Source organism: Bos taurus, chromosome 4 (assembly GCF_002263795.3).
Source record: "Bos taurus isolate L1 Dominette 01449 registration number 42190680 breed Hereford chromosome 4, ARS-UCD2.0, whole genome shotgun sequence".
Taxonomy (NCBI): domain Eukaryota; kingdom Metazoa; phylum Chordata; class Mammalia; order Artiodactyla; family Bovidae; genus Bos; species Bos taurus.
Genome location: NC_037331.1, coordinates 66,283,727 through 66,310,812, shown reverse-complemented (window position 1 = coordinate 66,310,812; position 27,086 = coordinate 66,283,727). Strand labels below are relative to the sequence as shown.

General features: G+C 39.8%; 1 protein-coding gene across 6 annotated transcripts in view; it reads left to right on the top strand.

Annotated features, from left to right (window-relative positions):
* Nucleotides 1-27,086, top strand: part of PLEKHA8 (pleckstrin homology domain containing A8) — a 109,083-nt gene that overhangs the window by 17,738 nt on the left and 64,259 nt on the right. For all 6 annotated transcript variants that reach the window (XR_009494159.1, XM_005205500.5, XM_024990802.2 and 3 more), the window contains exons 2-12: nucleotides 7,020-7,136; nucleotides 8,221-8,376; nucleotides 9,935-10,059; nucleotides 15,397-15,555; nucleotides 16,593-16,633; nucleotides 18,414-18,571; nucleotides 21,482-21,641; nucleotides 21,994-22,079; nucleotides 25,627-25,685; nucleotides 26,052-26,182; nucleotides 26,830-26,900. Coding sequence is in view for 5 of the 6 variants with exons in the window: in XM_005205500.5 (XP_005205557.1) it covers nucleotides 7,020-7,136; nucleotides 8,221-8,376; nucleotides 9,935-10,059; nucleotides 15,397-15,555; nucleotides 16,593-16,633; nucleotides 18,414-18,571; nucleotides 21,482-21,641; nucleotides 21,994-22,079; nucleotides 25,627-25,685; nucleotides 26,052-26,182; nucleotides 26,830-26,900 (1,263 nt within the window). In the remaining variant the exon portion in view is untranslated. The remainder of the gene's footprint in view (nucleotides 1-7,019; nucleotides 7,137-8,220; nucleotides 8,377-9,934; nucleotides 10,060-15,396; nucleotides 15,556-16,592; nucleotides 16,634-18,413; nucleotides 18,572-21,481; nucleotides 21,642-21,993; nucleotides 22,080-25,626; nucleotides 25,686-26,051; nucleotides 26,183-26,829; nucleotides 26,901-27,086) is intronic.

Genomic DNA, 27,086 nt, shown 5'->3' with positions numbered 1-27,086 from the left:
TCTTGTAATCTTCTTTATTTTAAGGTCTATTTTGTCTGATATGAGGATTGCTATTCCAGCTTTCTTATGCCTCCCATTTGCATGGAATATACTTTTCCATCCTCTCACTTTCAGTCTATATGTGTCTTGAGGTCTGAAGTGGGTTTCTTGTAGACAGCATGTATATGGGTCTTGTTTTTGTATCCATTCAGCCAGTCTGTATCTTTTGGTTGGAAGATTTAATCCATTTATATTTAAAGTAATTATTGATATATATGTTTCTATTGCCATTTTCTTAATTGTTTGGGGTTGATTTTGTAGATCTTTTTTTTTCTCTTGTATTTCTTGGCTATATAAGTCCCTTTAACATTTGTTGTAAAACTGATTTAGTGGTACATGATGCTGTTAACTTTTGCTTGTCTAAAAAACTTTATTTCTCCATCAATTTTGAATGAGATCCTCACTGGGTACCCTAATCTTGGTTGTAGATTTTTCCTTTTTGATACTTTATATCCTGCCATTCCCTTCTGGCCTGCAGAGTTTCTCCTGAAAGATCAGCTGTTAAGCATATGGGTTTTCCCTTGTATGTTATTTGTTGCTTCTCCTTGCTGCTTTTAATATTCTTTCTTTGTGTTTAGTCTTTGTTAGTTTGATTAATATGTGTCTTGGTGTGTTTCTCCTTGGGTTTACCCTGTATGGGACTCTCTGTGCCTCTTGGACTTGATTGACTATTTCCTTTTCCATGTTGGGGAAATTTTCAATGATTATTTCTTCAAAAATTTTCTCATACCCTTTCTTTTTCTCTCCTTCTTCTGGGACCCCTATAATTCTAATGTTGGTGTGTTTGATTTTGTCCCAGATGTCTCTGAGACTATCCTCAGTTCTTTTTATTCTTTTTACTTTATTCTGCTCTTCAGAAGTTATTTCCACCATTTTATCTTCCAGCTCACTGATTTGTTCTTCTGCTTCAGATATTCTGCTATTGATTCCTTCTAGAATATTTTTAATTTCAGTAATTGTGTTGTTTGTCTCTGTATGTTTATTCTTCAAGTCTTCTAGGTTTTTGTTAATTGATTCTTGCATTTTCTCCATTTTGTTTTCAAGGTTTTTGATCATCTTTACTATCATTATTCTGAATTCTTTTTCAGGTAGTTTGCCTATTTCCTCTTCATTTATTTGGACTTCTGTGTTTCTAGTTTGTTCCTTTATTTGTGTAGCATTTCTCTGCCTTTTCATTATTATTTTTTTAATTAATTGTGTTTGAGGTTTCCTTTTCCCTGGCTTCAAGGTTGAATTCTTTCTTCCTTTTGGTTTCTGCCCTCCTAAGGTTGGTCAGTGGTTTGTGTGAGCTTCTTATAGGGTGAGATTTCTGCTGAGTTTTTGTTCATTTTTCCTGTGATGTGCAAGGCTGAATGAGGTGGTAATCCTGTCTGCTGATGATTGGGTTTGTATTTTGGTTTTGTTTATTGTATGGATGAGGCGTTCTGCACAGGATGCTGCTGGTGGTTGGGTGATGCAGGGTCCTGTATTCAAGTGGTTTCCTTTGTGTTAAGTTCTCACTATTTGATTCTCCCTAGGGTTAGTTCTCTGGTAGTCTTGGTCTTGGAGTCAGCGTTCCTACTCCAAAGGCTCAGGGTTTGATCTCTGGTCAGGAAGGAAGATTCCATAAGTGGTTTGTTATGGCACTAAGGGAGAGTAAAACAAATACCAAAAACAAAAAACCAAAGATGAACCCCAGACAAATAGCAGTTAGAAAATCAGGCAAATAATAATTAAAATAATGGAATGTACACATATACATATACACCCATGAGCAAAGTGAAAACAGTTAAAAAAAAAAAAGTATAGTAGATTGACCCAGCGAACAAAGTAAATAAAAAATTATATTTACTATTTAAGAACAAAACTAACTAAAGCACAGACTGGAAAACAAAACTAAAGCAAGGTGCCAAGTTGGTAATAAAGCAATGAAAATAAAACTAACAAATATGTTGAGAGGAAAGGAAAGAAAGAAAGAATAGATATGCGACGTTAAATAGAGGTAGACGAAGAGGATTTATATACATTAAAGATTAACTGCAAGAGGAAAAGAACAATAGGAAAGGCAAACAAAGGAATAAATGTAGATTGGCGAGTCAGGCACTTAAAGGAGCACACTGGGTGGCGCTCTGCTCTGTAGTTCAGTGCATCAGGCATTTGATAAGCCAGCCTCTCTGTTGTTCAGCTGCGGATGTTGGCCTGTGGGGAGAGAGAGGCTGTGGTGATGCCTCCACCCGCTATGCGCGACTCAGCAATATCGCCTTGCTTCTATGGCTGCCAGGCTTTCCTCCACCGGCATTTCCCACCACAATCTCCTCCTTCATATCCCCTCGATCCATCTCTCCGAAGTCAACATCAGTCCCACCCTGGGATTGCTCCACAGTCCCCAAGACCCAGCTCCCAGCCGCTGTGCCTTCCAGAAGGCCCTCCTCCCTGTCTGCGGTACGTATGGCTGCGGCAAGACTGTCTGATTCTCATTCCATTTAGGCCGCCGCGGATCAACTGTTTCACTCTCAGCGTTGTTTCTCCTCTGACTCAGACAGTTGCCCCCTGCTTCAGTTCCCCCACCTGTCGAGGGCAGGTCCAGTCCTACTGACACTCCTGTTTTTCCCTAGTTCCTTCATCCTACCGAGTTTTGTGTGGGTCTATATATTCTTTCCCACTGGTCAGGTACTCCTGTCTGCTCTCAGCTGGTGTTCTGCATGCACGTCTGTGTCTGAAGGTGTATTTCTGATGTATCTGTGGAGAGAGATGCACTCTATGTCCACCTAGTCTTCTGCCATCTTGTTCTCCCTAAGTTTTTTTTTTTTTTTTTAATTGAAGTATAGTTGATTTACAAGGTGTTAGTTTCTAGTATGGAGAAGGCAATGGCATCCCACTCCAGTACTCTTGCCTGGAGAATCCCATGGACGGAGGAGCCTGGTAGGCTGCAGTCCATGGGGTCGCTGAGGGTTGGACACGACTGAGTGACTTCACTTTCACTTTTCAGTTTCATGCATTGGAGAAGGAAATGGCAACCCACTCCAGTGTTCTTGCCGGGAGAATCCCGGGGACAGGGGAGCCTGGTGGGCTGCCGTCTATGGGGTTGCACAGAGTCGGACACGACTGAAATGACTTAGCAGCAGCAGCAGCAGTTTCTAGTATATAGCAAAATGATTCAGTTATATATATATATAATATATATATATAGTTTTTCACATTATTTTCCATTATAGGTTGTTAGAAGACATTGCAAACAGTTCTCTATATGACACAGTAGGACCTTGCCGTCTATCTGTTTTCTGTATAGTAATTTGTATCGGCTAATCCCAAACTCCTAATTTATCCCTTCCCCGCCCCCTTTCCCCTTTGGTACCAAAAGTTTGTTTTCTATGTCTGTGAGTCTGTTTCTGTTTTGTAAGTAAGTTCATTCATTTCATATTTTAGATTTCACATGTAAGTGATATCAGATGGCATTTGTCTTTCTCTGTCTGATTTACTTCACTTGGAATGATAATCTCTAGGTCCAACCATGTAGCTGCAAATGGCATTATTTCATCCTTTTTTATGCCTGAGTAGTATGACACTGTGTACGCGTACCACATCTTTATCCGTCCATCAGTCGATGGACGTTTAGGTTGCTTCCACGTCTTGGCTGTTGTAAGTAGTGCTGCTGTGAACATACGGGTGCATGTATTGTTTTGAATTAGAGTTTTTTCCAGATATATGCCCAGGAGTGGTTTTACTGGATCATATGGTAACTCTTATTTTTAATTTTTTAAGGAACCTCCATACTGTTTTCCATAGTGACTGTTCCAGTTTACATGCCCACCAACCCAGTGTAACAAGAGTTCCTTTTCTCCACACCCTCTCCAGTCTACAGTTTATTATTTGTAGACTTTGTAATGATGGCCATTAAAGAGGAGAGTGAAAAAGCTGGCTTAAAACTCAACATTCAGAAAACTAAGATCATGGCATCCGGTCCCATCACTTCCTGGCAAGTAGATGGGGAAACAATGGAAACAGTGACAGACCTTATTTTCTTGGGCTCCAAAATTATCGCAGATGGTGACTGCAGCCATGAAATTAAAAGACTCTTGCTCCTTGGAAGAAAAGCTGTGACCAACCTAGATAGCATATTAAAAAGTAGAGACATTACTTTGCCGACAAAGGTCTGTGTAGTCAAAGCTATGGTTTTTCCAGTAGTCATGTATGAGTGTGAAAGTTGGACTATAAAGAAAGCTGAGTGCCGAAGAATTGATGCTTTTGAACTGTGGTGTTGGAGAAGACTCTTGAGAGTCCCCTGGACTGCAAGGAGATCCAACCAGTCCATCCTAAAGGAAATCAGTCCTGAATATTCATTGGAAGGACTGATCCTGAAGCTGAAACTCCAGTACTTTGGCCACCTGATGCAAAGAACTGACTCACTGAAAAAGACCCTGACTCTGGGAAAGATTGAGGGCAGGAGGAGAAGGGGACAACAGAGGATGAGATGGTTGGATGGCATTACTGACTCGATAGACATGAATTTGAGCAAGCTCTGGGAGTTGGTGATGGACAGGGAAGCCTGGTGTGCTGCAGTCCATAGGGTTGCAGAGAGTCGGACATGACTGAGCGACTGAACTGATTCCGACCAGTGTGAGGTGGTGCCTCATTACTGTTTTGATTTGCATTTCTCTGATAATTATCGATGTTGAGCATTTTTTCATGTGCCTTTTGGCCATCTATATGTCTTCTTTGCAGAAATGCCTATTTAGGTCTTCTGCCCATTTTTTGATTGGGTTGTTTGGTTTTTGTTGTTGAGTTGTATGAGCTATTTGTATATTTTGGAAATTAAGCCTTGTCAATCATATCATATGCAAATACTTCAGTTTATCTTAAAATTGATGGTATCTGATGGTTAATTTTTTGTGTCAACTCACCTGGGCCATGGAGTGCCCAGACATTTGACTAATCATCATTCTGATTAGTTGTGTCTGAGGGTGTTTCTGGATGGGATTAACATTTGAATTGGTAAACATAGTAAAGTAGATTGCTTTTCCTAACGTGAATGGGTCCCATCCAAAGACCTAAATAGAACAAAAAGGAGCAAGGGGTAATAACTCTTCCTGCTTGACTGTTGAGCTGGAACTTTGGTCTTTTCCTGTTTTTTCACTCTCGCTGAAACATTGACTCTTCCTGGGTCTCAAGCCTCCTGACTTTGGACTGGAATTACAAATTGGCTCTCCTGATTCTCTAGCTTGCTGACTGCAGGTGTTGGAATTTCTCAGGCTCTGTAATGCATGAGCAAATTCCTTATAATAAATTATGTGTAGATATGACTACATATTTTTGGTTCTCTTTCTCTGGAGAATGAAGACTGATGTAGGTGAGGTCCGAAATTTGATAAAATATAATTGAGGGTATGTTGAATTCCCTCTACTTGAGAGTCATGGTAGGTTTGGAGAATGTTTCACACCAAACATAATCATGGAAATTGAGTTTAAGTGCAAAGATGCTGCTGTTCTATACCAGGATAGCTTTCTGGCAATGGAGAGTCAGGGTTTGGGAGTTGTTAGGCCAGGAGGGACAGTGTCAGAAAGACAGTTTTCTTCCCAGCTTTGTTGTATACTTCCTTTGTGACTTTAGGTAGGTCACTTAATCTGTCTGGGATTGGTTTCCTTTTCTGTCAAAGAGCTGGTTGGACTAGGTGATTTCAAAATCCTTTTTCATTTCTCAGTCTTAGCAGTTGATTCTTCTGTTTTAGTGAGGGGAGATGCATAAGATGTAAATAATGACTTGCAGAGGGCTACAGTATCACCAGTAATATCCAACTCCTGGAGTGCTGATTGATCAGTTTGATTTCTTGAATTGTAATGTTTGTGTCAAGAACAGTAGCTTTCAGGTTTGTTTGCATAGAATTTGAAACCAGGGCCAGGAAGCATCACTTTCTGGAACAAAATTTACAAGTTCATCCCAAGAGGTTTTCCATCCAATAATTGACTTGTATGGGTGTTGAGTTAAGGCCTTGGGACTCCTGACATCCAGTAAAGGGTCTAGTCCTTCCCTGTCAGCGGTTCCCTGACATTACTATTTTGACATCAGTAGATGACTTATGTATGTACTTGGTGTGAACCTGTTCCCAATGGCCCATCAGGTGTGTACCTGAGCCGCCCTTGGGGCCCTGCCCAAAGTCCCTACCAACCTTCTCTCTGACTGTCTCAGCCACAAGAGTCCAGTGAGAGAAATGTATCCTTAAAGGGCTGTGGCATTTCAGAGAGAGAGGAAAAAAAAAATCTTGATAGAGGAGACTGACAAGGCTTATTATGCAAGAGATAGTCAGGGATGACATTTTAGGAAGAAGTCCAATTTGAGCGAATGCTCAGAAGCAGGAATACAACAAGTGAGTTTGGTGTGACTCGAATATAGGTTGTGTAAGAGGACTAGATAAGACGTGAGTTTCCACTGAATACAATTTGTCCTCCAAAATTCTCTGAAGTAAAAATAGTTAAGCTCGTGAATGTTTTAAGATTATTCCATTTCAGTGGATCAAAACCAAATAGTAAATTAAAGTTATCTTTTCCTAGAAATCATATGACCTTAGGCAGGCCTGTTAGACAGCACTTTGTGTAATGTTGAAAGGTCAGTACAATCCTTTGTCTTATTTTTAGGTTCATAATAATTTTTCTTAACCAGAAGGGGAGAGAGCAAGTGTGTTAACAATAATGTTTGGAAAGAAATAATCTTTAATCTTAGAAAAATTAAAAACCAAAGATTACTAGTACTGTATTAGGGGGAAAAAGGAATAAAAATCATCAGTAATCCCATTACTTAGAGAATCATCACTATATTTATTGCTGCTCCTTCAGACTTCTATGCAAAAATGAGATCGGATATACAGATCTCTTCTAGCTTCTTTTTTCCCTTAGAATTTTCCCCCAGAAGGTAAGTTCCTTGGAGCTGGAACCCAGCATCCTTTGTTAGGTCCTAGTCTATGTCCTGGGAAGCAGTAATTGAGACCGTGCTCTTGCTTCTGTTTGCAGGTTGGCAGCCTCGGTGGTTCCTTCTCTGTGGAGGGATATTATCTTACTATGATTCTCCTGAAGATGCCTGGAAAGGTTGCAAAGGGAGCATCCAGATGGCAGTCTGTGAAATTCAAGGTGAGAAGCCAAGAGATTTGCAGGGTTTAATTTTCTGTTTCTCCCCCAAGATTAAAAAAAAAAGCATTGGTTTCTTAGGTCTTTCTGTGCTGCTTCCAAAGTATAGACAAAGATACGTTATGTTTCCCCCCTCAAAAAAAACCTTGCAAGTAAGACCTAAAACTGCAGGCAGTTTTTACAAGAAGATTGGTTAAGAGGTAGTGAAAATAAGTGAGAGCAGTGTGTTTGTTAATCACACATCTAGTACCATTTCACAGTCTCCTGCTCACCTGGCACTTGAGGCAATTTTCTAACCTTGTGTTTTTATTGTAACATCAAACACTTCTGTGTTTAAATCAGGACACATATCTACCTTCTCACTACCACGACCATACTCTAAACAAGCAAACACCTAACAGACCTACAAGCAGCCTTTACTTCTTGGTTTTAGGAATCTTAGGATGTGCTGGGAGGGTGTGGCTCAGAAACCGATTAGAACGGAATTAGGGGCACAGGACTTGGAGGGTGAAGGAGAGTGTGGCTTGCTTGTTTCTTCTCCTAAAGGCTTTAAGGGAATTGTCACATTTTTTACATAATGAGTGAAGGAAGATAGAAAAGGAAAAGTACTCTGTTCTTGATTGCTTTCCAGTTGTTAACGTTTTTAATATGACACGTAAAGGAAGGTAGAAGAGTAAAAATACTCTGTTCATTTGCTTTCCAGTAACCCAAGGAGATAAAGAGCACATCCTTACTTGTTTGCATCAAGCCTTTTTGGCTGCAGAGAAGCATGCTTTACGCACACACAGGCCAAAAGAGAGATTTTTCCTCTCTCCGCTTCTAAAAGATCCTGAGGAAATATAAGTGCTTCTTTTTTAGTCCATAGTCTTGGGTGAGACCTTGGAGCCAATTGCAGAGTTTTCCTTCTTCATCAGCAGAGATCTCTAGGAAGAGATAAATAAACCAGGAGAAGTTGTGAGGGCTGGCATCCTCTTTTGAAAGAAGTCCTCAGTGACTGGCCCCAGTAAAGCTCAGGAGTTTGGGTAGAGTGGAGGCTACCCAGACAGGGCTCTTCTGGGTTTCTGACCTCCCTCTGCCTTGCTCCCAGTTCATTCTGTAGATAATACACGCATGGACCTGATCATCCCTGGGGAACAATATTTCTACCTGAAGGCCAGAAGTGTGGCTGAGAGACAGCGGTGGCTGGTAGCCTTGGGGTCAGCCAAGGCTTGCCTGACAGACAGTAGGACCCAGAAGGAAAAAGGCAAGTATTGATTGTCCTCTGGCTTGGGAACACTGGGAATCACCTGGTGGCATCTCTGAGTTCCCATATTTGTTAGCTTGCTTCTGAGCACCTAGCCACAGCCAGCTTTTTATGTCATGCAAGTGCTGTACATTTCAGTGGAACTTAAACAATCTGTACCTGACCCTTCTCTCTTAGCATGTCATAGTAGAAAGAGGGCAGGTTTTGGAGCCAGACACAACTGGGTTCAAATCATGGCTTTGTAGGGTACTGGCTTTGTGACCTTGCATAGGACCTCTCATCTTCAGTTTCCTTATGTTTTAGAAAAAGGTAATTACCTACCTTACAAGAATTACCATAAGGATCAGTGATGATATAAAACTGCCTAGTACCTTGTCTGGCACAAAGTTGACCAAAAGTCAAGTAAAGGGTAGCTGAGCCAGAGAAGCCTTGGACCTGAGTATTTGTTGCAGTAACACCCCACTTACCCCTCCTTTTTCCTGGGGTGGATGGCTGCTTAATTGTCAGGTTCCTGCTGCTTAATGCTCATTAACTCAACATCATCAGGTCTCCTGAGAACCATGGCATAACTTTCTATATGTCCTGGGTCACGAGTGCCAGAGCTTACTGCCTGAGCTCTGCCTTCCGACCCTGTATCCCCGAGTGTACACCTGGAAAGATTGGTAGGAGAGAGAGGGGCCTCTGGGAAAAGTGTTTCAGGGACCTTTCTCGTGACACATAATGGCAGATGTGCTTCACTTTTCAGGTAGACACAGTAAGATGGCCTCTTGGTTGGTTTTAATGCTGAAATACTGGAGTGGGTAGCCTATCCCTTCTCTAGCAGATCTTCCAGACCCAGGAATCGAACTGGAGTCTCCTGCTTTGCAGGCCGATTCTTTACCAGCTGAGCTACAAGGGAAGCCCTTTTAATGCTAAGTCAAAAGCAAATTCTTGACTCTGTGAGCTCTGACTCATAGCAGGTAGAATGTGCCGGCTTTTTAACAGAGAAGAAAACGGAGGCAGTAATGACTGTAGCCGAGCCCTCAGTGCCAGGGTGGGTGGAGTGCCGAACTAGTGAAGAAGCAGCAGGTGTGCAGAGGGCACCATTTGCCTTTCCAGGCAGCATGCTGGCCCAGTCCTCTGATTCATGAGCTACCTTCTTAGTGGTAATTGCATGTTACAGACCACTACTTCCCAGTTTTGAGCACCATGTTAGCAGGCAGATAGCTGTGACCCCAGTTTACAGGTAGAAAATCTGTGGCAGAACTGAGATCAAAACTCTGAACCTTTGACTCTGTTCCCAGTTCTGACACAATTGAATCAGAGGTATATGTCTCCTTCTTCCTGTACTGGTGATTATTAAATATGTTGGGTCAAGAAATAATGTAGATTACTTCAGAAGGCTAGGAATCTCCTTTTTCTGTTTTTCTTGCTCCCATAACTTCAGTCATATAATATCTGTAGCCCATAATATAAACATCTGACTTTAAACATAGGTTATATTTTATCTGTATAGTATACTAACTAGTATATCAGTTATTTATTCTGATAATTACATTTTCATCATTTTGTTATTTAGAGTTTGCTGAAAACACTGAAAACTTGAAAACCAAAATGTCAGAACTAAGACTCTACTGTGATCTTCTTGTTCAGCAAGTAGATAAAACGAAAGAAGTGACCACAACTGGTGTGTCCAGTTCTGAGGTAAAACACTGTTCATCTTTGAAAAGTAGCACCAGATGTTGCTTACCAGTGATGCACGTTCTTACATAATCCATACCTTGGAATGTACTGTTTTTCACAGGAAAAAAGTGATAGACTTAAACAGAGAAGAAATGTATGCATTTCAGCATATGGAAGCATATAGTTTTCCTTCCTGGGAAGAATTCAGGATTAATTGATAACATTTGGAACTTTTAACTTTAGTACTAATGTACTAGAATACATGTCTTCTGAGTTGGCATAACTTTTAAAAATACAGCCTTACCTGTCTGACAGCGCCGTTTCTGTGCTACTGATGTGGCCCCTAAGATGACAGCATCTTGTGTGTCTGTTATGCATATCTGTCACCTCTGTTGGGACTGTAACAGGGTTCATTTCACCGGGGTAGACGTTCTGCTTTAGTATAGACTAGCGCTTTCAAAGATAGAGACACAGCTTTATTTCTCTCCAACATCAGCAAGGATTAAAATCTTTATCACTTATTAATGAAATTATTATTTTCTCATTCTAAAACATATATTAAAAGATGTATCCAGTGTTAATCTGTGTATTGAATGGTTCACATTAACCAGAGAGAGGTCTCTGCTCTGCTCTCAAAGAAGCTATCTGAGAAACGGTGCCTACAAAAATGAAGAATCTGCAGATTATAATTAATAGTTTTAAATTACTTAGGTAATATAGCACTATACTACTAATAGTATATGTGCTCTAAGTTTTTCTAATAAAAGTGTTTTAGCTCACTTTCCTTCACTCTTTGGGGTGAGGGGAGCTCTCTTACTAATTCAGCATGTTGTGTACAAGACACTATGCTGAGGGAGGGCAACAGGAGGGCCACCAAAACACTGCAGTTCTGCTTCTGGGATGTTAGAACCTAGAGCAGTGATTCTCCAGCCAGAGCAGTTTGCCCCTCGGGAGACATCAGGCCATGTCTGAGACAGTTTTGGTTGTCACTACTGAGGGAGTGCTGTTGGCATCTAAGGGAGAGAGGTCAGATGGCCAGATGCTGCTTGATATCTGGAAGGGACAGGAGAGCCACTCCCCCTCCATCTCCTCCTCCAATAATTAACCAGCCCCAAATGCCAGTGGAGCCAAGGAAGAGAAGCCCTGGTCTAGAGGGAAAGGAGAAAGTGAATGCAGCAACTTTTAATTCAGAAGTGTTTATAGTAAGTGTGTGTATTAGTAGTAAGTGTTTATAGTAAGTGCATCGGAAACTTGCTGATGAAACTGTGGCTATGGTATTGTGATTCATTGTTGTTGTTCAGTTGCGATCCCACGGACTGCAGCCGGCCAAGCTCCTCAGTCCTTTGGTATCTCCTGGAATTTGCTCAAATTCATGTCCATTGAGTTGGTGACACTATCTCACCATCTCATCCTCTGCCACTTCGTTCTCCTTTTACCTTTAATCTTTCCCATCATCAGGGTCTTTTCCAGTGAGTCAGCTCTTTTACATCAGGTGGCCAAAGTATTGGAGCTTTAGCATCAGTCCTTCCAATGAATATTTAGAATTCATTTCCTTTGAGATTAACTGGTTTGATATCCTCCTTGCAGTCCAAGGGGCTCTCAAGAGTCTTCTCCAGCACCACAATTTGAAGGCATTAATTCTGATGCCTTCAGCTTTCTTTATCGTCCAGCTTTCACATCTGTACATGACTACTGAAAAAACCGTACTTTCACATCTGTACATGACTACTGAAAAAACCATAGCTTTGACTATATGGACCTTTTTTGGCCAAGTGATGTCTCTGCTTTATAATACACTGTCTAGGTTTGTCATAGCTTTCCTTCCAAAGAGCAAGTGTCTTTGAATTTCATGGCTGCAGTCACCATTCACAGTGATTTTGGAGCCCAAAAAAGACAATTTGTCACTACTTCCACTTTCCCCCTTCTATTTGTCATAAGTTGATAGGACTGGGTGCCACGATGTTCATTTATGAATGTGGAGTTTTAAGCCCAGCTTCTCTTTTACCCTCATCAAGAGGCTCTTTAGTTTCTGTTCACTTTCTGCTGTTAGAGTGGTATCATCTGCATATCTGAGGTTGTTGATGTTTGTCCTGGCAGTCTTGATTCCAGCGTGGATTCATCCAGCTTGGCATTTCACATGATGTACTCTGTGTAGAAGTTAAATAAGCAGGATGACAATATACAGTCTTGTCTTAATCCTTTCCCAATTTGGAACCAGTTCTAACTGTTGCTTCTTGACCTGCATAGAGGTTTCTCAGGACAGGTAAGGTGGTTTGGTATACCCATCTCTAAAATTTTTCCAGTTTGTTGTACACAGTTAAAGGCTTTAGTATAGTGACACAAAAGTGATGTTTTTCTGGAATTCCCTTGCTTTTCTCTCTGCTCCATTGAATGTTAGCAATTTGATCTCTGGTTCCTCTGCCTTTTCTGAACCCAGCTTGTACATCTGGAAGTGCTCGTTTCTTATACTGCTGAAGCCTAGCTTGAAGGATTTTGAATATAACCTTACTAGCATGTGAAACGGAGAAGGAAAGCAGCCCACTCCAGTACTCTTTCCTGGAAAATCCCATGGACGGAGGAGCCTGGAAGGCTGCAGTCCATGGGGTCGCTGAGGGTCGGACATGACTGAGCGACTTCACTTTCACTTTTCACTTTTATGCATTGGAGAAGGAAATGGCAACCCATTCCAGTGTTCTTGTCTGGAGAATCCCGGGGACGGGGAGCCTGATGGGCTGCCTTCTGTGGGGTTGCACAGAGTCAGACACGACTGAAGTGACTTAGCAGCAGCAGCAGCAGCAGCATGTGAAATGGGCACAACTGTATGGTAGTTTGAAGATTCTTTGGCATTGCTTTTCTTTGGGATTGGAATGAAAACTGACTTGTGGCTCAGTTGATGAATCCACCTGCAATGCAGGAGACCTGGGTTTGGTCCCTGGGTTGGGAAGATCCCCTGGAGGAGGGCATGGCAATCCACTCCAGTTTTCTTGCCTGAAGAATCCCCATGAACAGCAGAGCCTGCTGAGCTACAGTCCATGGGGTCGCAAAGAGTTAGGCACAACTGAGCAACTAAGCACAGCACAGCACATAGCCCCTGCTGAGTCTTCCAAATTTGCTGACATTCAGTGCAGCACTTTCACAGCATCATCTTTTAGGATTTGAAATAGCTCAGCTGGAATTCCATCACCTCCACTAGCTTTGTTCATAGTAATGCTTCTCAAGGCCCACTTGACCCCACACTTTAGGATGTCTGGCTCTAGGTGAGTGACCGCACCTTCGTGGTTATCCAAGTTATTAAGATCTTTTTTGTACAGTTCATCTGTGTATTCTTGCCACCTCTTCTTAATCTCTTCTGCTTCTGTTAGGTCCTTGCTATTTCTGTCCTTTATTGTGTCCATCCTTGCATGAAATGTTCCCTTGATATGTCCCATTTTCTTGAAGACATATTTGTCTTTCCTGGGTCTCCTGCATTGGCAGGTGGATTCTTTGCCACTGAGTCAACAGGGAAACCCTACTGTGGTTTATAATAAGAATCTTTGGTTTTTGGCACAGAGTTCCTAAAGTAACCATTGGAATTTCCTGCGCTGCAAGTGATCAAGATGTCTTTTGTTATGTTAATAAGGCAACTATTGAAAAGTGCCTAAAGGTGGAGGTTCTGGTTGACAGTAGACCCTACCAAGTAGGGTTGGAACTTTCTTTCCTACCCCCTCACCTCCTGGGAGGAGAGAGGGACTGCAGGTTGACCTCGGTCACCCTTGGCCAATGATTTAATCAATTGTGCCCATTTAATGAAACTTCAAAACATGGGGTTTAGAAAGCTCTTGAGTTGGTAAATAGTGTTGACTGGGGAGAGTGGCACAGTCAAGGGAGCATGGAAGCTCCAAGCCTGTTCCCACATGCCTTGTCTTGTGCATCTCTTCCATCTTGCTGTTCCTGAGTTATACCCTTGTATAATAAACCAGTGATCTAGTAAGTAAAATGTGTTTCTTAGTTCTGTGAGCTGCTCTGGTAAAGTAGTCAAACACAAGGAGGGGGTTGTTGGAATCTTCAGTCTATGGTAGGTCAGTCAGTAGCACAAGTGACACCCTGAACTTGCCATTGGTGTCTGAAGTGGGGGTAGGAAGCAGTCTTGTAGGACTGAGCATGTAATCTGGGAGACCTGACACTACTTCCAGGTAAATTGTGTGGAACTGTAGGACACCCGGCTGGTGTCCAAGAATTTCTTGGTGGTATGAAAAAAAATCACACATTGTAATGGTATCTGAATCATAGTGGTTCATAACCATTAACATCTCACTTGTTAGAAATAATAAAGAAAATATAGGGGTCATGGTTAAAGAACAAAATTCAACTGAGTAAAATTTAAAGATCTTACTGGCTTTATTCAGCAGTTCATGAATTGAGCAGCATCCAGTCCATCCAGCAGATAGAAAGGAGCGGTGAAGAGCCGTACCAGGCTAGAGATTTCTGTGGACCAAAGTGAGCAGGAACAAGGAAGTCATAGTGCATATTTCCTATAATGGTTAAAGCAAGGTTACTTTTCTTATATGGAGCAAAGGGAAGTCTTGGAGCCAGGTCAGTAACTTGCACTGAGCAGGCAAGCACTGACTGGTTGACCTAGGCCTGCCTTTTCTGGGAGGCCCAGCATAGAAATGTGGCTACATTTCTGGTTTACTGATGTGAGGCTTAGCATGAGTGACTCCATCTTGGGCCAAATCTGATAGCTTTAACACCACTAAGATGTGGTTACCGTACTCTCTAATCTGGGGGTGGCCTATTTTCTGAACAGCTTATTAGTATCAATATCCAATATCACCCTGAGAAAGTAAAATGACTTGGAGAAAAAAATGATTTGATGCTCAAAAGAATTCCAGTTGTAAAAACCTATTAGACTCATCTGTACTGAAAGCCAAAAAGCCCATTCTGAAAGCAAACAATGTGATATTTGGTTTCTAATGCTTCTCTTCTGGAAGCTCGTTTTTTACTCAGAAAACGTTTCTCCATTGATCTCACTTGTCGTCAATCCATGTGACTCTGGTGTCTGCCACCTCTTATAGACAAGAAACTCCATGCCGGCTTAGTGCCTGACATATTGCTGTCATATAGAAGTTGTTGCCTTCAGCTGGAGTGGTGGGTGAGCATGAAGGGCAGGCTGAGAGTAAGGCTTGCGTATGGATAATAGATAAATTAGACTTGTTTAGTCTTTTTCTTTTATAACTGGTACACATATTTGTCCAGCAAAATAGATGGGATTATTATTGTTGTTGTTTTGTGGTGGATAAAACCTCTAAGACTATTCCACAATTGAGCTCTTTCCTTTTTAGCAAAGTAAAGGCATCTTCCACTCTGGTTGTTTCATAGGAGGGAATTGATGTGGGAACTCTGCTGAAATCAACCTGTAACACTTTTCTCAAGACTTTGGAAGAATGCATGCAGATTGCAAACGCAGCCTTCACTTCTGAGCTGCTCTACCGCACGCCTCCAGGGTCACCTCAGCTGGCCATGCTCAAGTCCAACAAGGTAACAGACCAGCTCAACTTGGCCGCAGCAGGGCCTAATGGAAAGTTAAGAAATTGATAGACTGAGCTGCTATGTAAGGAAGGCAACTGATGAGATCCCTTTGGCAACTGTAGTGGACTTTGCTTTATGTGCACTTTTATATCTGCCCTCAGTCCCTCATATCCCCTCAGGTACTGTTGGCAGTTTTACCACCTAGACATGTCTCTCTCTCTCTCTCTGATGTAGCTGCCCTCTTTTCTCCAGCCTCCTTGTCCAGTGAGTCTTGTTGAGATTGGTGGTAACCTTGTAACTAACTGCCTTCTGCCTACTCTTCCAGGCAGTCTACAGTATTTCTATTCATGCAGTATAAATCGGACCACCTAAAACTTGGTGATTCCCTTGTTACCTACAGGTGAAAGTCAAAATATCTTAGCTGCTTCCCACATCACCAACCTTTTTTTTTTGTCATAACCAGGTTTAAACCTGTTAACTGCTTATAGCTCCTGCACTTCTTTGGGCCATTTCTCAGTACCAAGAATGCCCTTCTCACTTGTCTTTCCCTGGTTAGCTTTTACTCATCCTTCAAAATTTAATCTCTTTCCCTGAATCCCTTAGTTGGGCGAAGAGTTCTTCCTCTACACATACCCCTGTTTTAGCCTCAGTCTGTATTGAAATTACCTTGAGGGCAAGAACTCTGTACTGTGACTTTTCATACTTCCAGTGTTTGGTAAAATGCTGTATCATAGTTTGGCATTTAATAATACTGTAATGAGTGTGATTGTAATTACAAGAAAGCCAAGCATTTGAATATCATATTTAGGTCCTTCAAAAGACCATTTTTCTTTTTCTTGGAAATCTGAGTACCCTTATTTGAATAACTATGAAAGACTGGTTGCGTTCAGTGACTCCTTTCTTTTGGCAGGACCTAAAATGATTCCTCTTGAGTAGGGTAGTGTGTGTTATGATCATATTTACCACTCTCAAATGGGATAAAACTCTAAATATATTCTATTGGGAGTTTTAACATGTGAACTTTCTTTTCTTTGCTTCTTTTAAAGATGAAACATCCTATTGTACCGATTCATAATTCATTGGAAAGGTACAGTAACAGTTTTTGTTTTTTATTCTTTCTAAAAATATAAAAATAAGGATATCAATATTCCTTGTTTTTTTTTTTTTAATATTTTTATCATGTGGTGGTTTTTCTCGTGGGTTGAGATGATACCAAGGGAAACAGTGTCTCTGATTTTCCTCTTTTGGGTGAGCCTGAAGCAATGCAAACTTTAATTCAACACTGACTACTAGTGAAGAGGTTTGCATTTCCCCAGGATATGCATCTCATGCGTTTTGTTTAGTAACTTTTCATTTCTCTGGTGCCACAGTGTTGGAACCTCCTCTCTTGTGGAGGAGCTGAGCATTGATTTAAATGTGCTTCCCTGGTAGCTCAGACCGTAAAGCATCTGCCTACAATGCGGGAGACCCAGGTTTGATCCCTGGGTCGGGAAGATTCCCCTGGAGAAGGAAATGGCAACCCACTCCAGTATTCACGCCTGGAAAATCCCATGGACAGAGGAGCCTGGTGGGCTACAGTTCATGGGGTCACAAAGAGTTGGACACGACTGCGTGACTTCACTTCACTTATCAGAAAAGACAGTGGCATTTTGTTTAAAAATAAAAAGATAGCTTTACAGGTTGGAAAAAGGATGTAATTCCAATGAATTATTGGAAAAAAGTACATATTTACACAGTTGTCTTCCAGTTATTAAATAAGGTCTTTACTTGGTTATTATTTCATATAAGCATTTCCATATTTTGACATAGTCTGTGTATCTGTCTTTTCAAGTTATAATTTAGTATTTCATCTCTTTATATACTGTTTGCTTCTTTAGTACAAAGATTGTTCCTCGGTTTGGTTAACAATTTTCTCTTGATCTAAATATTTCTACAAGGAACATTTTGTAGATGTTTTTTCTTTTGAAGTATTTCATCAATATATACTCATATTTTTAATTACTGAGTTGAAATATAGTGTATTTTTTACAAAACAAATGGTTTTTCTGGAATCACCACATAGCTTGGACCTTTTCCCTTTATTCTTTTTTTCCCTCTTTAATTTTATTAGCATAATACTGGCAAGAATACTGGAGTGGATAGCCATTCCCTTCTCCAGGGCATCTTCCTAACCCAGGAGTCAAACCCCGGTTTCCTGCATCTGAGGAATTCTTTACCATCTGAGCCACCAGGGAAGCCCCCTAGAAGAAAGTGTCTTTGTTCTAATTTGGCTGAGTTTAGTTATTTATAAGGTGTTATGATTGTCCCTTAAACAGAATCAGGTATTTCACTTGCATGTTGAATAGCCTTTTCTGTTACCCTGAAGAGCAGCAGAGTCTCAGGATGTATTGTGTCTTCCCAAGTTTTTTCTGTCTTCCTGGACTACAGCTTGTTGCTTCTAGTCAGTTAATTGCTAGGCAAACAAATGGAAGTAGTCAGTGATTTGAGACCTGAGAATAGAAAAAACCTCCCAGGGAGAAGCTGAGGAAAGTGAGAAAAGTGTTAAATGTGGTACCTGTAGAAAAGTTGTTTGAAAACCAAAGAGCTGTCAGTGAATATTTCCTGTTGCTGGTGGGGAGCAGGAAGTTTGAGTAAGCTTAGGGTACATAAAGAGCCATTCAACCTGGAGTCAGGCCTGCTCCAGTACCCATCTTGGAAGCAGGAGGGTGGGGTGAGAGATTTGGCTTGATTTCACAATTCTGTTTTTTAATCAGTGTTAAAAGAAATTGGTAATTGTCAACCCTTTCTTCCAACCCTCAGAATTAGATCATCTGTGCAGTGTATTTATAACCAAGTAATTGGACTTTTTTCCTTTTAAAAAATTTTAGGCAAATGGAGTTAAACAGTTGTGAAAATGGATCTTTAAATATGGAAATAAATGATGATGAAGAAATCCTAGTGAGAAACAAGAGCTCCTTATGTTTGAAACCTGCGGAGACAGATTGCAGCATATCAAGTGAAGAAAATACAGATGATAATATAACAGGTAAAAACAAAAAAGATGTGAACCAAACTATTGACTAAAAGAATCATGGGGGTTTGATTCATTATCCGTGATGTGATCCTTGTTAGGGATTGACCTCAAGACAGTGTGCCAGGCAGCTCCTGAGGCAGATGTCGGTTAGATGACACAGGTCACATGACACATTCTGCCATCCCGTCTGACCCCCATGTTGAGAAAGCAGAGTGAAGAGGGATTTTCCCCCTCACTGTTCTTAGCTGTGATGTTCCTGGGCTTCAGTGAGCTGTAGCTGTCTGTGCTGACTTTTTAGAGAGTATGAGTGTTAGAGCCTTCTCAGAATTTCAGTCCTTTGAACATAGACTATGATGTGAAACTCAAGGGTCTGCAACATTATGGAAATTCAGTTTTCCATGCTCCTGATTCCTGATGAGGCCTGAGGATGACAGAATTCACCAGCCACCATCAGATTTTCACCTGGCCTTTACTGTGTTCATCAAACCAAATTTCAAATTTAAGTAATAACCTGTAGTTGAAAATGCTGCCCTTTTGGATTTACTAATTTCATTGTCTCTAATCACTAAAACCAACTTCAGATCAGTCCATGACAACCGTCTTAGAGCTTTTAATTGTGTTATAAGTAAGTATTAAATAGTTTGAAAATAAAATTTTTTAGAAAGTTTTCTCCTCATCTCCTCTGGTGAGTAGGGGGAAGAAAAGATGCATCTTTATAGCTGTTAATCTGCACCTAGCAGTCCATACATCACCGAAGTCTTATCCCTTGAGTAAATAATAAAGGAGAATTTCAGTTAAGACAGTACTCTGGTTTATCTGACTCAGTAACTTTCTTCTAGGAATCTGTCCTCAGGGAATAGTCGATCTAAGGACAGGGATCTGTGGACAGGGATGACCTCTATGACGTTATGGCCACTTCTCCTCATTTGTGGAAGTTGTGTTCTATACCGTTACTGCAGACCCTGAACTAGCAAATATTGAACCGTTGCTCCTGGGGGAGACACATGGTTAGGTTCTTGAAAGCTTCCCAGGTGACACTAGTGGGAAAGAACCCATCTGCCAGTGCAGGAGACGTAAGAGGCACGGGCTTGATCCCTGGGTCAGGAAGATCCCCTGCAGGAGGACATGGCAACCCTCTCCAGTATTCTTGCCTGGAGAATCCCATGGACGGAGGAGCCTGGGGGGCTACAGTCTATAACATCGCAAAGAGTCAGACATGACTGAAATGACTCAGCACACACGCACATGTATAAAATAGATAACTGAGAAAGCCCTACTGTATAGCACAAGGAATCTACTCAGTACTCTGTAATGGCCTATATGGGAAAAGAATCTAAAAAAGAGTGGATATGTGTATATATACCTGATTCACTTTGCTTGTATGCCTGAAACTAACACAACATTGTAAATCAACTATACTCCAATAAAAATTTTAAAAAGAAAGAAAAGAAAAAATATCTCTTCTCCCAAAGGGAAAAAAAAGACACTGTGTTTATATTGTTGACACATTAAACATTGAACCCATAGCATAGCGCTATAACTCATGCCTGAACAAAGCTTATTTTATATAAGCTTATGTATTAAATAACATGTGTTTTTCCATAAGGCACATCACAGCCTTCTTATGCTTAGAACACTAGAAAGCACTACCCTTGGAGGGCCTTTTTTATTTATTTATTTTTTTAAAACAATCATCATTTTATTTAGCCCCTGATCCTGTGGGTCAGTTGGGGAAATTTTCTGGTCTGGGTCAACCTAACTGAACTCTGCATTTTCAGTCAGCTGGAGGATCAACTGATGGCTGGGCAATCTAGGATAGCCACCCTCACCTGTCTGCAGTTAGCAAGCTATTGAGGGAGCTTCCGCAGTTCTCTTCCTCTGCACTTTTTCCCACTACTCCTCCCTCTCAGAATTTGATTTTGTGCAGGTATCTTTCCCCCACCATCCCAACTCCCTATATGTAGCATGAGCCTCAGGGAAACTGCTGGAGAATTGACATGATAATTAACATAACTGCATTTCCTTTGCTGGTGATTGGTCAGGAGAAGGCACACCCAGGTCTGGCCAATGAGGAATGTGGGCAAGTCTGTTCAGAATGCTCCTAGGAAAGCTTTCCTTATCCCATGGAAAAGCTATGGAGAGAAATACCTAACTTTGATTGAGGGCTTGTTATGCCTGCTGCTGCTGCTGCTGCTAAGTCACTTCAGTTGTGTCCGACTCTGTGCGATCCCAGAGATGGCAGCCCACCAGGCTCCCCCATCCCTGGGATTCTCCAGGCAAGAACACTAGAGTGGGTTGCCATTTCCTTCTCCATGGAGGGCCTTTTAAACAGCAAAATCAACAATGAAATGCACACAAATGTAAAAACCATGGCACTACATAAACACATTTGTGTACAGTGTGAAAGGTTAAACAAGAAGGCAGCAGCACCTGGTTTAGCCTCAGCTGGGAACATGTGTGTGAGGTAACTCAGTTTTTTTTTTACCACTCTGCACATGTCGAGAATGACTGCAAGAATGCCATAAGCATTGATTTTAGTATTACAAATAAACTTCAACAGGCAAGCAAATCTGCAAAGATAGAATACACTAATAATGAGGTTCAACTCTATTTATAATACTAAAATTTTAGAAACCACCTAAATGCCCTTCACATAAGCATGATGCAGTATTATATGATTGTTAAAATCATGTTTTGAAATGTATTGAGTGATAATGAAAATATTTATGATATCAGTGAAAAGCAGCTGGATGAAAATTTATATATATTTAAACCCAATTTTGTGTGTGATGTGTAATATTTCACTCACTGATTTTTCTTTATTTACACTTTTCTGTGTTAGAAATGTTCAACAATGAATATGTATATATATTAAACTTTGTAATAAATAAAGGTTACTAATAGATATCTTCTACTATATAGTCCAGGGTGAAATGATGAAGGAAAATGGAGAGGAAAGCCTGGGAAATCATGACAGCGACTTGGCACAGCCTGAATTGCACTCCACAAGCAGCTCTCCAGAATCCCATTGGGAAGAAGACCAAGAAGTCATCCCAACTTTCTTTAGTACCATGAACACCAGGTATTCTCTACTCTTTCAAATCACTGACACTTGGATACCAGTCTTCCTCCAGAATAGAGATTGTGGTATACCACGTGTCTGCTTTATTGTTCAGCTTGTGTGAAGCAGTGGATAAGAAGGAATTGGATTGCAAGAATATATGCTGTCAATAAGATTTAGCTTGCATTATCTTTGGAAAGTGATTTTATTAGACTGTGTTATAATAGGAAAACAATCACTGGGTCATATTTGTGAATAAGACTAAATGATTTATTCTCAGAGGGGCAGCTGTTTTCATGACTACCTCTGAACTGCAGAGCATGCTAATGTTGTATTTTTAATCTTCCCTCCTTTGTATCGCTAAATTGTTTAGCTTTAGTGACATTGAACTTCTGGAAGACAGTGGCATTCCCACAGAAGCATTCTTAGCATCATGTTATGCTGTGGTTCCAGTATTAGGTAAGATTGCTAGATTTGCCTTAAATTCATTAGTCTCTGGAATCTGTTTCAATAAAGTTATTTTGTAGTAAAAATACACGGAACTATGTGTACAGTTAGATGACCCTTCTTATCTACCTCTTCATATCACCAGCCACATACAGTTAAAACTGTGTGACCTTAAGCATTATCACATATTTCCATTTCATTTCTAATTATGATTAATAGTGATCCCAGAGGTGTGTAATGAAAAAAGGGAATTCTGTTTTCTAGAAATCATATTTAAGAGCAAAAGTGAAAGTATTAGTAGTTGAAGAACAGATCTTCAAATCCATTAGTAGTATGAAAATGGACACGAATTTGAACGAATTTGAACACGAAAATGGACTCTGGGAGATAGTGGAGGACAAAGGAGCCTAGCGTGCTGCAGTCCATGGGGTCCCAAAGAGTCAGACACAGCTTAGCAAGTGAACAATAACAGCAACTCTATGAAAAAGCATTTTACCACCTAAAATTTTTTTCAGATTAAAAACATTACATATGTAACTTTAAGTTTAAATTCCATTGACTTTTTATAAAGCCAGTAATACCAGGAATTGCTACTGTGTTAAAGTTTGCTATAGAATCCATTTAACTATGTATCTCTTTTTTAAGTCAAGGTTTATTTTGCATAGAACTTAACTGTTATGATTTAATGAGTTTTGACAAACACATCTACTGGTGTAATCCACTCCTCTATCAAGACAGAATATGCTTTCATTATCCCAGAATGTCCCCTATTCCAGTCAGTCCCCAAACTGTCAGTGAGCCCAAGGCAACTGTACTGCTTTCTGTCACTGTGGATTAGTTTTGTATGTTTTAAGATTGCAAATAAGTGGACTCGTGTTATGTTCTCTTGCAGGACACTCTCGATGTAAAGTTTTCATCTTTGTTGTTACGTTTATTAGTAACTCATTCCTTTTTATTGCTGAATAGTGTTCCATTAAGGGAGTATACCCCAGTTTGTTTATTCAGTCTTCTACTGATAGACATTTGGATAATTTCTTATTTGGGGCTTTGTTGCTGTTGTTTAGTCTCTTAAGTCATATCCGACTCTTTTATGACCCCAGGGACTGTGGCCTGCCAGGCTCCTCTGGCCATGGAATTTCCCAAGCAATAAAACTGGAGTGGGTTGCCATTTCCTTCTCCAGGGGATCTTTCTGATCCAGGGATCAAACCCATGTTTTCTGCACTGACAGGTGGATTCTTAGCCACTGAGCCACCAGAGAAGCCCCTGTTTGGGGCTGTTATAAGTGAAATTGCTCTTAATATTTTTGTGTCTGTGGGCACATGTTTTCATTTTTCTTAATAACTTAGAGTGAATTGCTGATTCATAGGGTTTATACCTCTAATTTCGTAGAGTGGTTGTACCCTTGTACACTTCTAACAGTAGTGTATGAGTATTCTGGTTGCTTCACATCCTCACTAGCACTTGATGGTGTCAGTATGTTTGGTTTTCGCCATTCCTGTGAGTGTTCAGTGGTATCTTGTTGTGCCTTTAATTTTTATTTCCCCAATGACTAATGATGTTGAGCACTTTTTCATATATCAACCATTACTGTCTCTTCCTTCGTGAAGTCTGTTCATATCTTTAATTTATTTTTAAAAGTTGGTTAGTTTTCTTTTTATTATTGAGTTGAAAGAGTTATTTGTGTGTTCTGAATAATGTTTCATTGTAGGCATTCTCATTATGAATATTTCCCCCCAGACTGTGACTTGCTTGCTTCTTTTTTTAATGATTTCTTTTGAAGAGTGGAGTTTTTAATTTTCATTAAATCGATTTATTTTATTTCTTTTATAGTTAGTACTTGCAGTATCCTAAGAAATCTTTGCTTATCCCCAGAGTCAGGAAAATACTCTTCGGTGTTGTCTTCTACACTCTTTATTTTTTGTGTTTACATCTGTGATCCATCTTGAAATTAGTTTTCTATGTGGTGTGAGGTAAGGGTTGAGATTCCTTTTTTTCTTTTCCTTTACCTTGTTGTTCAAGAACCATTTTCTTGTTGTTGTTGTAAAAGCATCTTTTCCGTTTATGTTACTTGGCAGTTTTTTGAAAATCAGTTGACCCCATAAGTGTGGATCTGTTTCTGGACTCTCTTCTGTTTCAATAATCTGTTTTTTGTTACCCTAGAATTACAGTATCTTAATTACTGTGCCTCAGTTGTAAGGCTTGAAATCAGATAATGTAAATCATCTTCAAGATGTTTGGCAATTCTAGGTCCTTTGAATGTCCATGTGAATTTTAGCTTTTCAATTTCTATTAAAAAGTCTGTTGGGATTCAGTTGAATCTGTAACCAGTTACTAGGAAATTGATACCTCAAACAACATTGAGTCTTCTATGAACGTGTCTTCTATGAATGTGCCATATCTATTTACTTAAGTCTTTATTTTTCACAGCAATGTTTTGTATAGTGTAAAGGTCTTACAACGTCTTTTGAAGCCACCCAGCTAGCTCAGTCAGTAGGGCATGAGACTCTTACACATCTTTTGTTATGAATAGATTTTAAAATTTTATGTTTCTTTATGCTATCAGGAGAAGTATATCATTTTCTAATTGTTCATTAATAGCATACAGATACAGTTGAGTTGTATATTGAGTAGTTTTTTTATAATCATGAATGAGTTAGTTTTATAAAATGTATTTTCTGTATTTTTTGAAATTATCATTTTTTCCTGTAGTTAGTGTAATAAATTACATTGTTTGGATGAATTTAAGCTTGCTATCTTGCTGTTTCTACCATCTTGGCTACTTATTTTGTATTTGTCTCGTATATTTTTCCTTGTGTACTCCTTTCTTGATTTCTAGCCAATTAGTTGTTTTTTCATATTCTGTTTTACTTCCTCTTTTAGCTTTTTAGCTACCTTTGGTCTTGCCTTTCTTTTGGATGAGTCATGTATTTTAGAATTTTATTACATTTTGTCTTTTTAGCTATACTCTTCGTGTTATTTTTTTTTCTTTTAATTTGCTCTTCCAACAAAAATATTTAAGCTACTATATATAATTTAAAATTTTCTAGCAGGCATATTAAATTTGTAAAGCAAAACAGATAAAGCTAATTTTAATAATTATTTTATCTAACTTGATATATACAATGTGTCATCTTAACTTGGACTCAGTATAAAAGAATCATTAATGAGCCCTTTTTTTTTAATTTTGATACTAAGTCTTTGAAGTCTGGTACATTTATAATTACTGCACATTTCAGTTTGGAATAGGTACATTGATTGCCAGGTGCTCAATAGCCACATATGTACTGGCTACCATATTGGACAGTGCAGCCCTAAGGATTACAATATACATTCTCAACTTACAAGATTATCCTCATGGGCCCATAAGGCCTCATTGTGTTTACTCATTAAAGAGCAGTATAGTAGAAAAAAGTAATGACAGTGTCCCAAAAATCTTTGAAGCTTATGTTTAGAAAAGGATTTAAAAGCAAAAAATGAAAGTTGGGGTGTTATCCATTAAATTTATTTTCCACTTGAAAAAATACCTTTTTCAATGATGTTCTCAATTTTTTCTTCTAGACAAACTTGGCCCTACAGTGTTTGCTCCTGTTAAGATGGATCTAGTTGGAAATATTAAAGTGAGTATACTAGCTTGTCTCTGAAGACTTTATTTGGAGGGAGTAGTTGCATGAAATTGTATTCAAAAACAAATGGTTGTTGAGTTTATACTCAGGTTGAAAAGCATAGGCCAGCTGTAAGAGCTTCTCACAGGAAAAAAAAGTTCTTTAAAAACAGTGCCTTAAAACCCTCAAACTATTTAAATCTGGGTTAAACCCAATAAGAATTCTCAAACAAATAAAACAGATTACTTGGAAAACATAAAGAAGAAGGTAATAGAGGCTTAATTTATTTTAATTTCTTAGAGGCCTGCTTAACAAACTTAAGTAAACAGACTTGCTTGATAGCTTTAGCACTTTTAACTTATTTCTCTGCTTTTCCTGCAGAAAGTAAACCAGAAGTATATCACCAACAAAGAAGAGTTTACCACACTCCAGAAGATTGTGCTACACGAAGTGGAGGCCGATGTAGCCCAGGTTAGGAACTCAGCTACGGAAGCCCTCCTGTGGCTGAAGAGGTGAGGTGGCCAGGGTGGGGCAGCAGGTGAAATCTAGTCAAGTTGAAATGTTACCTGCAATAAAATTGTTAGGTGAAGGAGGCTACTTCTAAGTGAAGGCTGTAACGCAATTGTACAGAAGGCCTGATGAATAGAACGCCAACTTTTTTTTTTGCCTCTGTCTTGATAGTGATAAAACATTGTTTATATTAATAGAATATATAAGATAGGAATCATAAAGGACAGTAAAGCTGATTCATTTGTCTTTAAGTCAGTGGATCACAAACTGTAGCAGCATCAGAATCACCTGGAGAGCTTATTGAAAAAAACAGAGATTGCCCCACCCAAAACCCACAGTTTCTGATTCAGCAAGTCTGGAGTGGGGCCCTGAAATTTGCATTACTGGCTAGTTTCCAGATGATGCTGAAGTTGCTGGTCTTGGGACCACATTTTGAAAACCACTGTTTAGGTATTTCAGATAAGAATGATCTAGAGCAAGCTAAAGGGAAATCACAGGGAAGAAACAGAAAGGACAGCCATGTGACTTGATCTGTTTATTGCTGTGCCCAAGATACTGTTGAAAAAGAAGCTTATGTCTGCCATTTTTTCATACCCATTCAATATAAGTGAACTTTGGAAATAATGTTTCCTCCTCTTTTTTGTTTTAGAGGTCTCAAATTTTTGAAAGGATTTTTGACTGAAGTGAAAAATGGAGAAAAGGACATCCAGACAGCCCTGAGTAAGTGTTCTTTACATTTTGATTGATTAATTGACCCGGATGTGGAATGGAGACCCCTGGAGGAGGAGACAGGGTGTGCTTTTCAAGATTTGATTTTGTTTCTTTTCTGTTTCATTATTATTGTTTCTTATGTGCTTTGTTAAAAAAGAACCCATGAGATAGTGACCTGCTAATTTACATCTCATT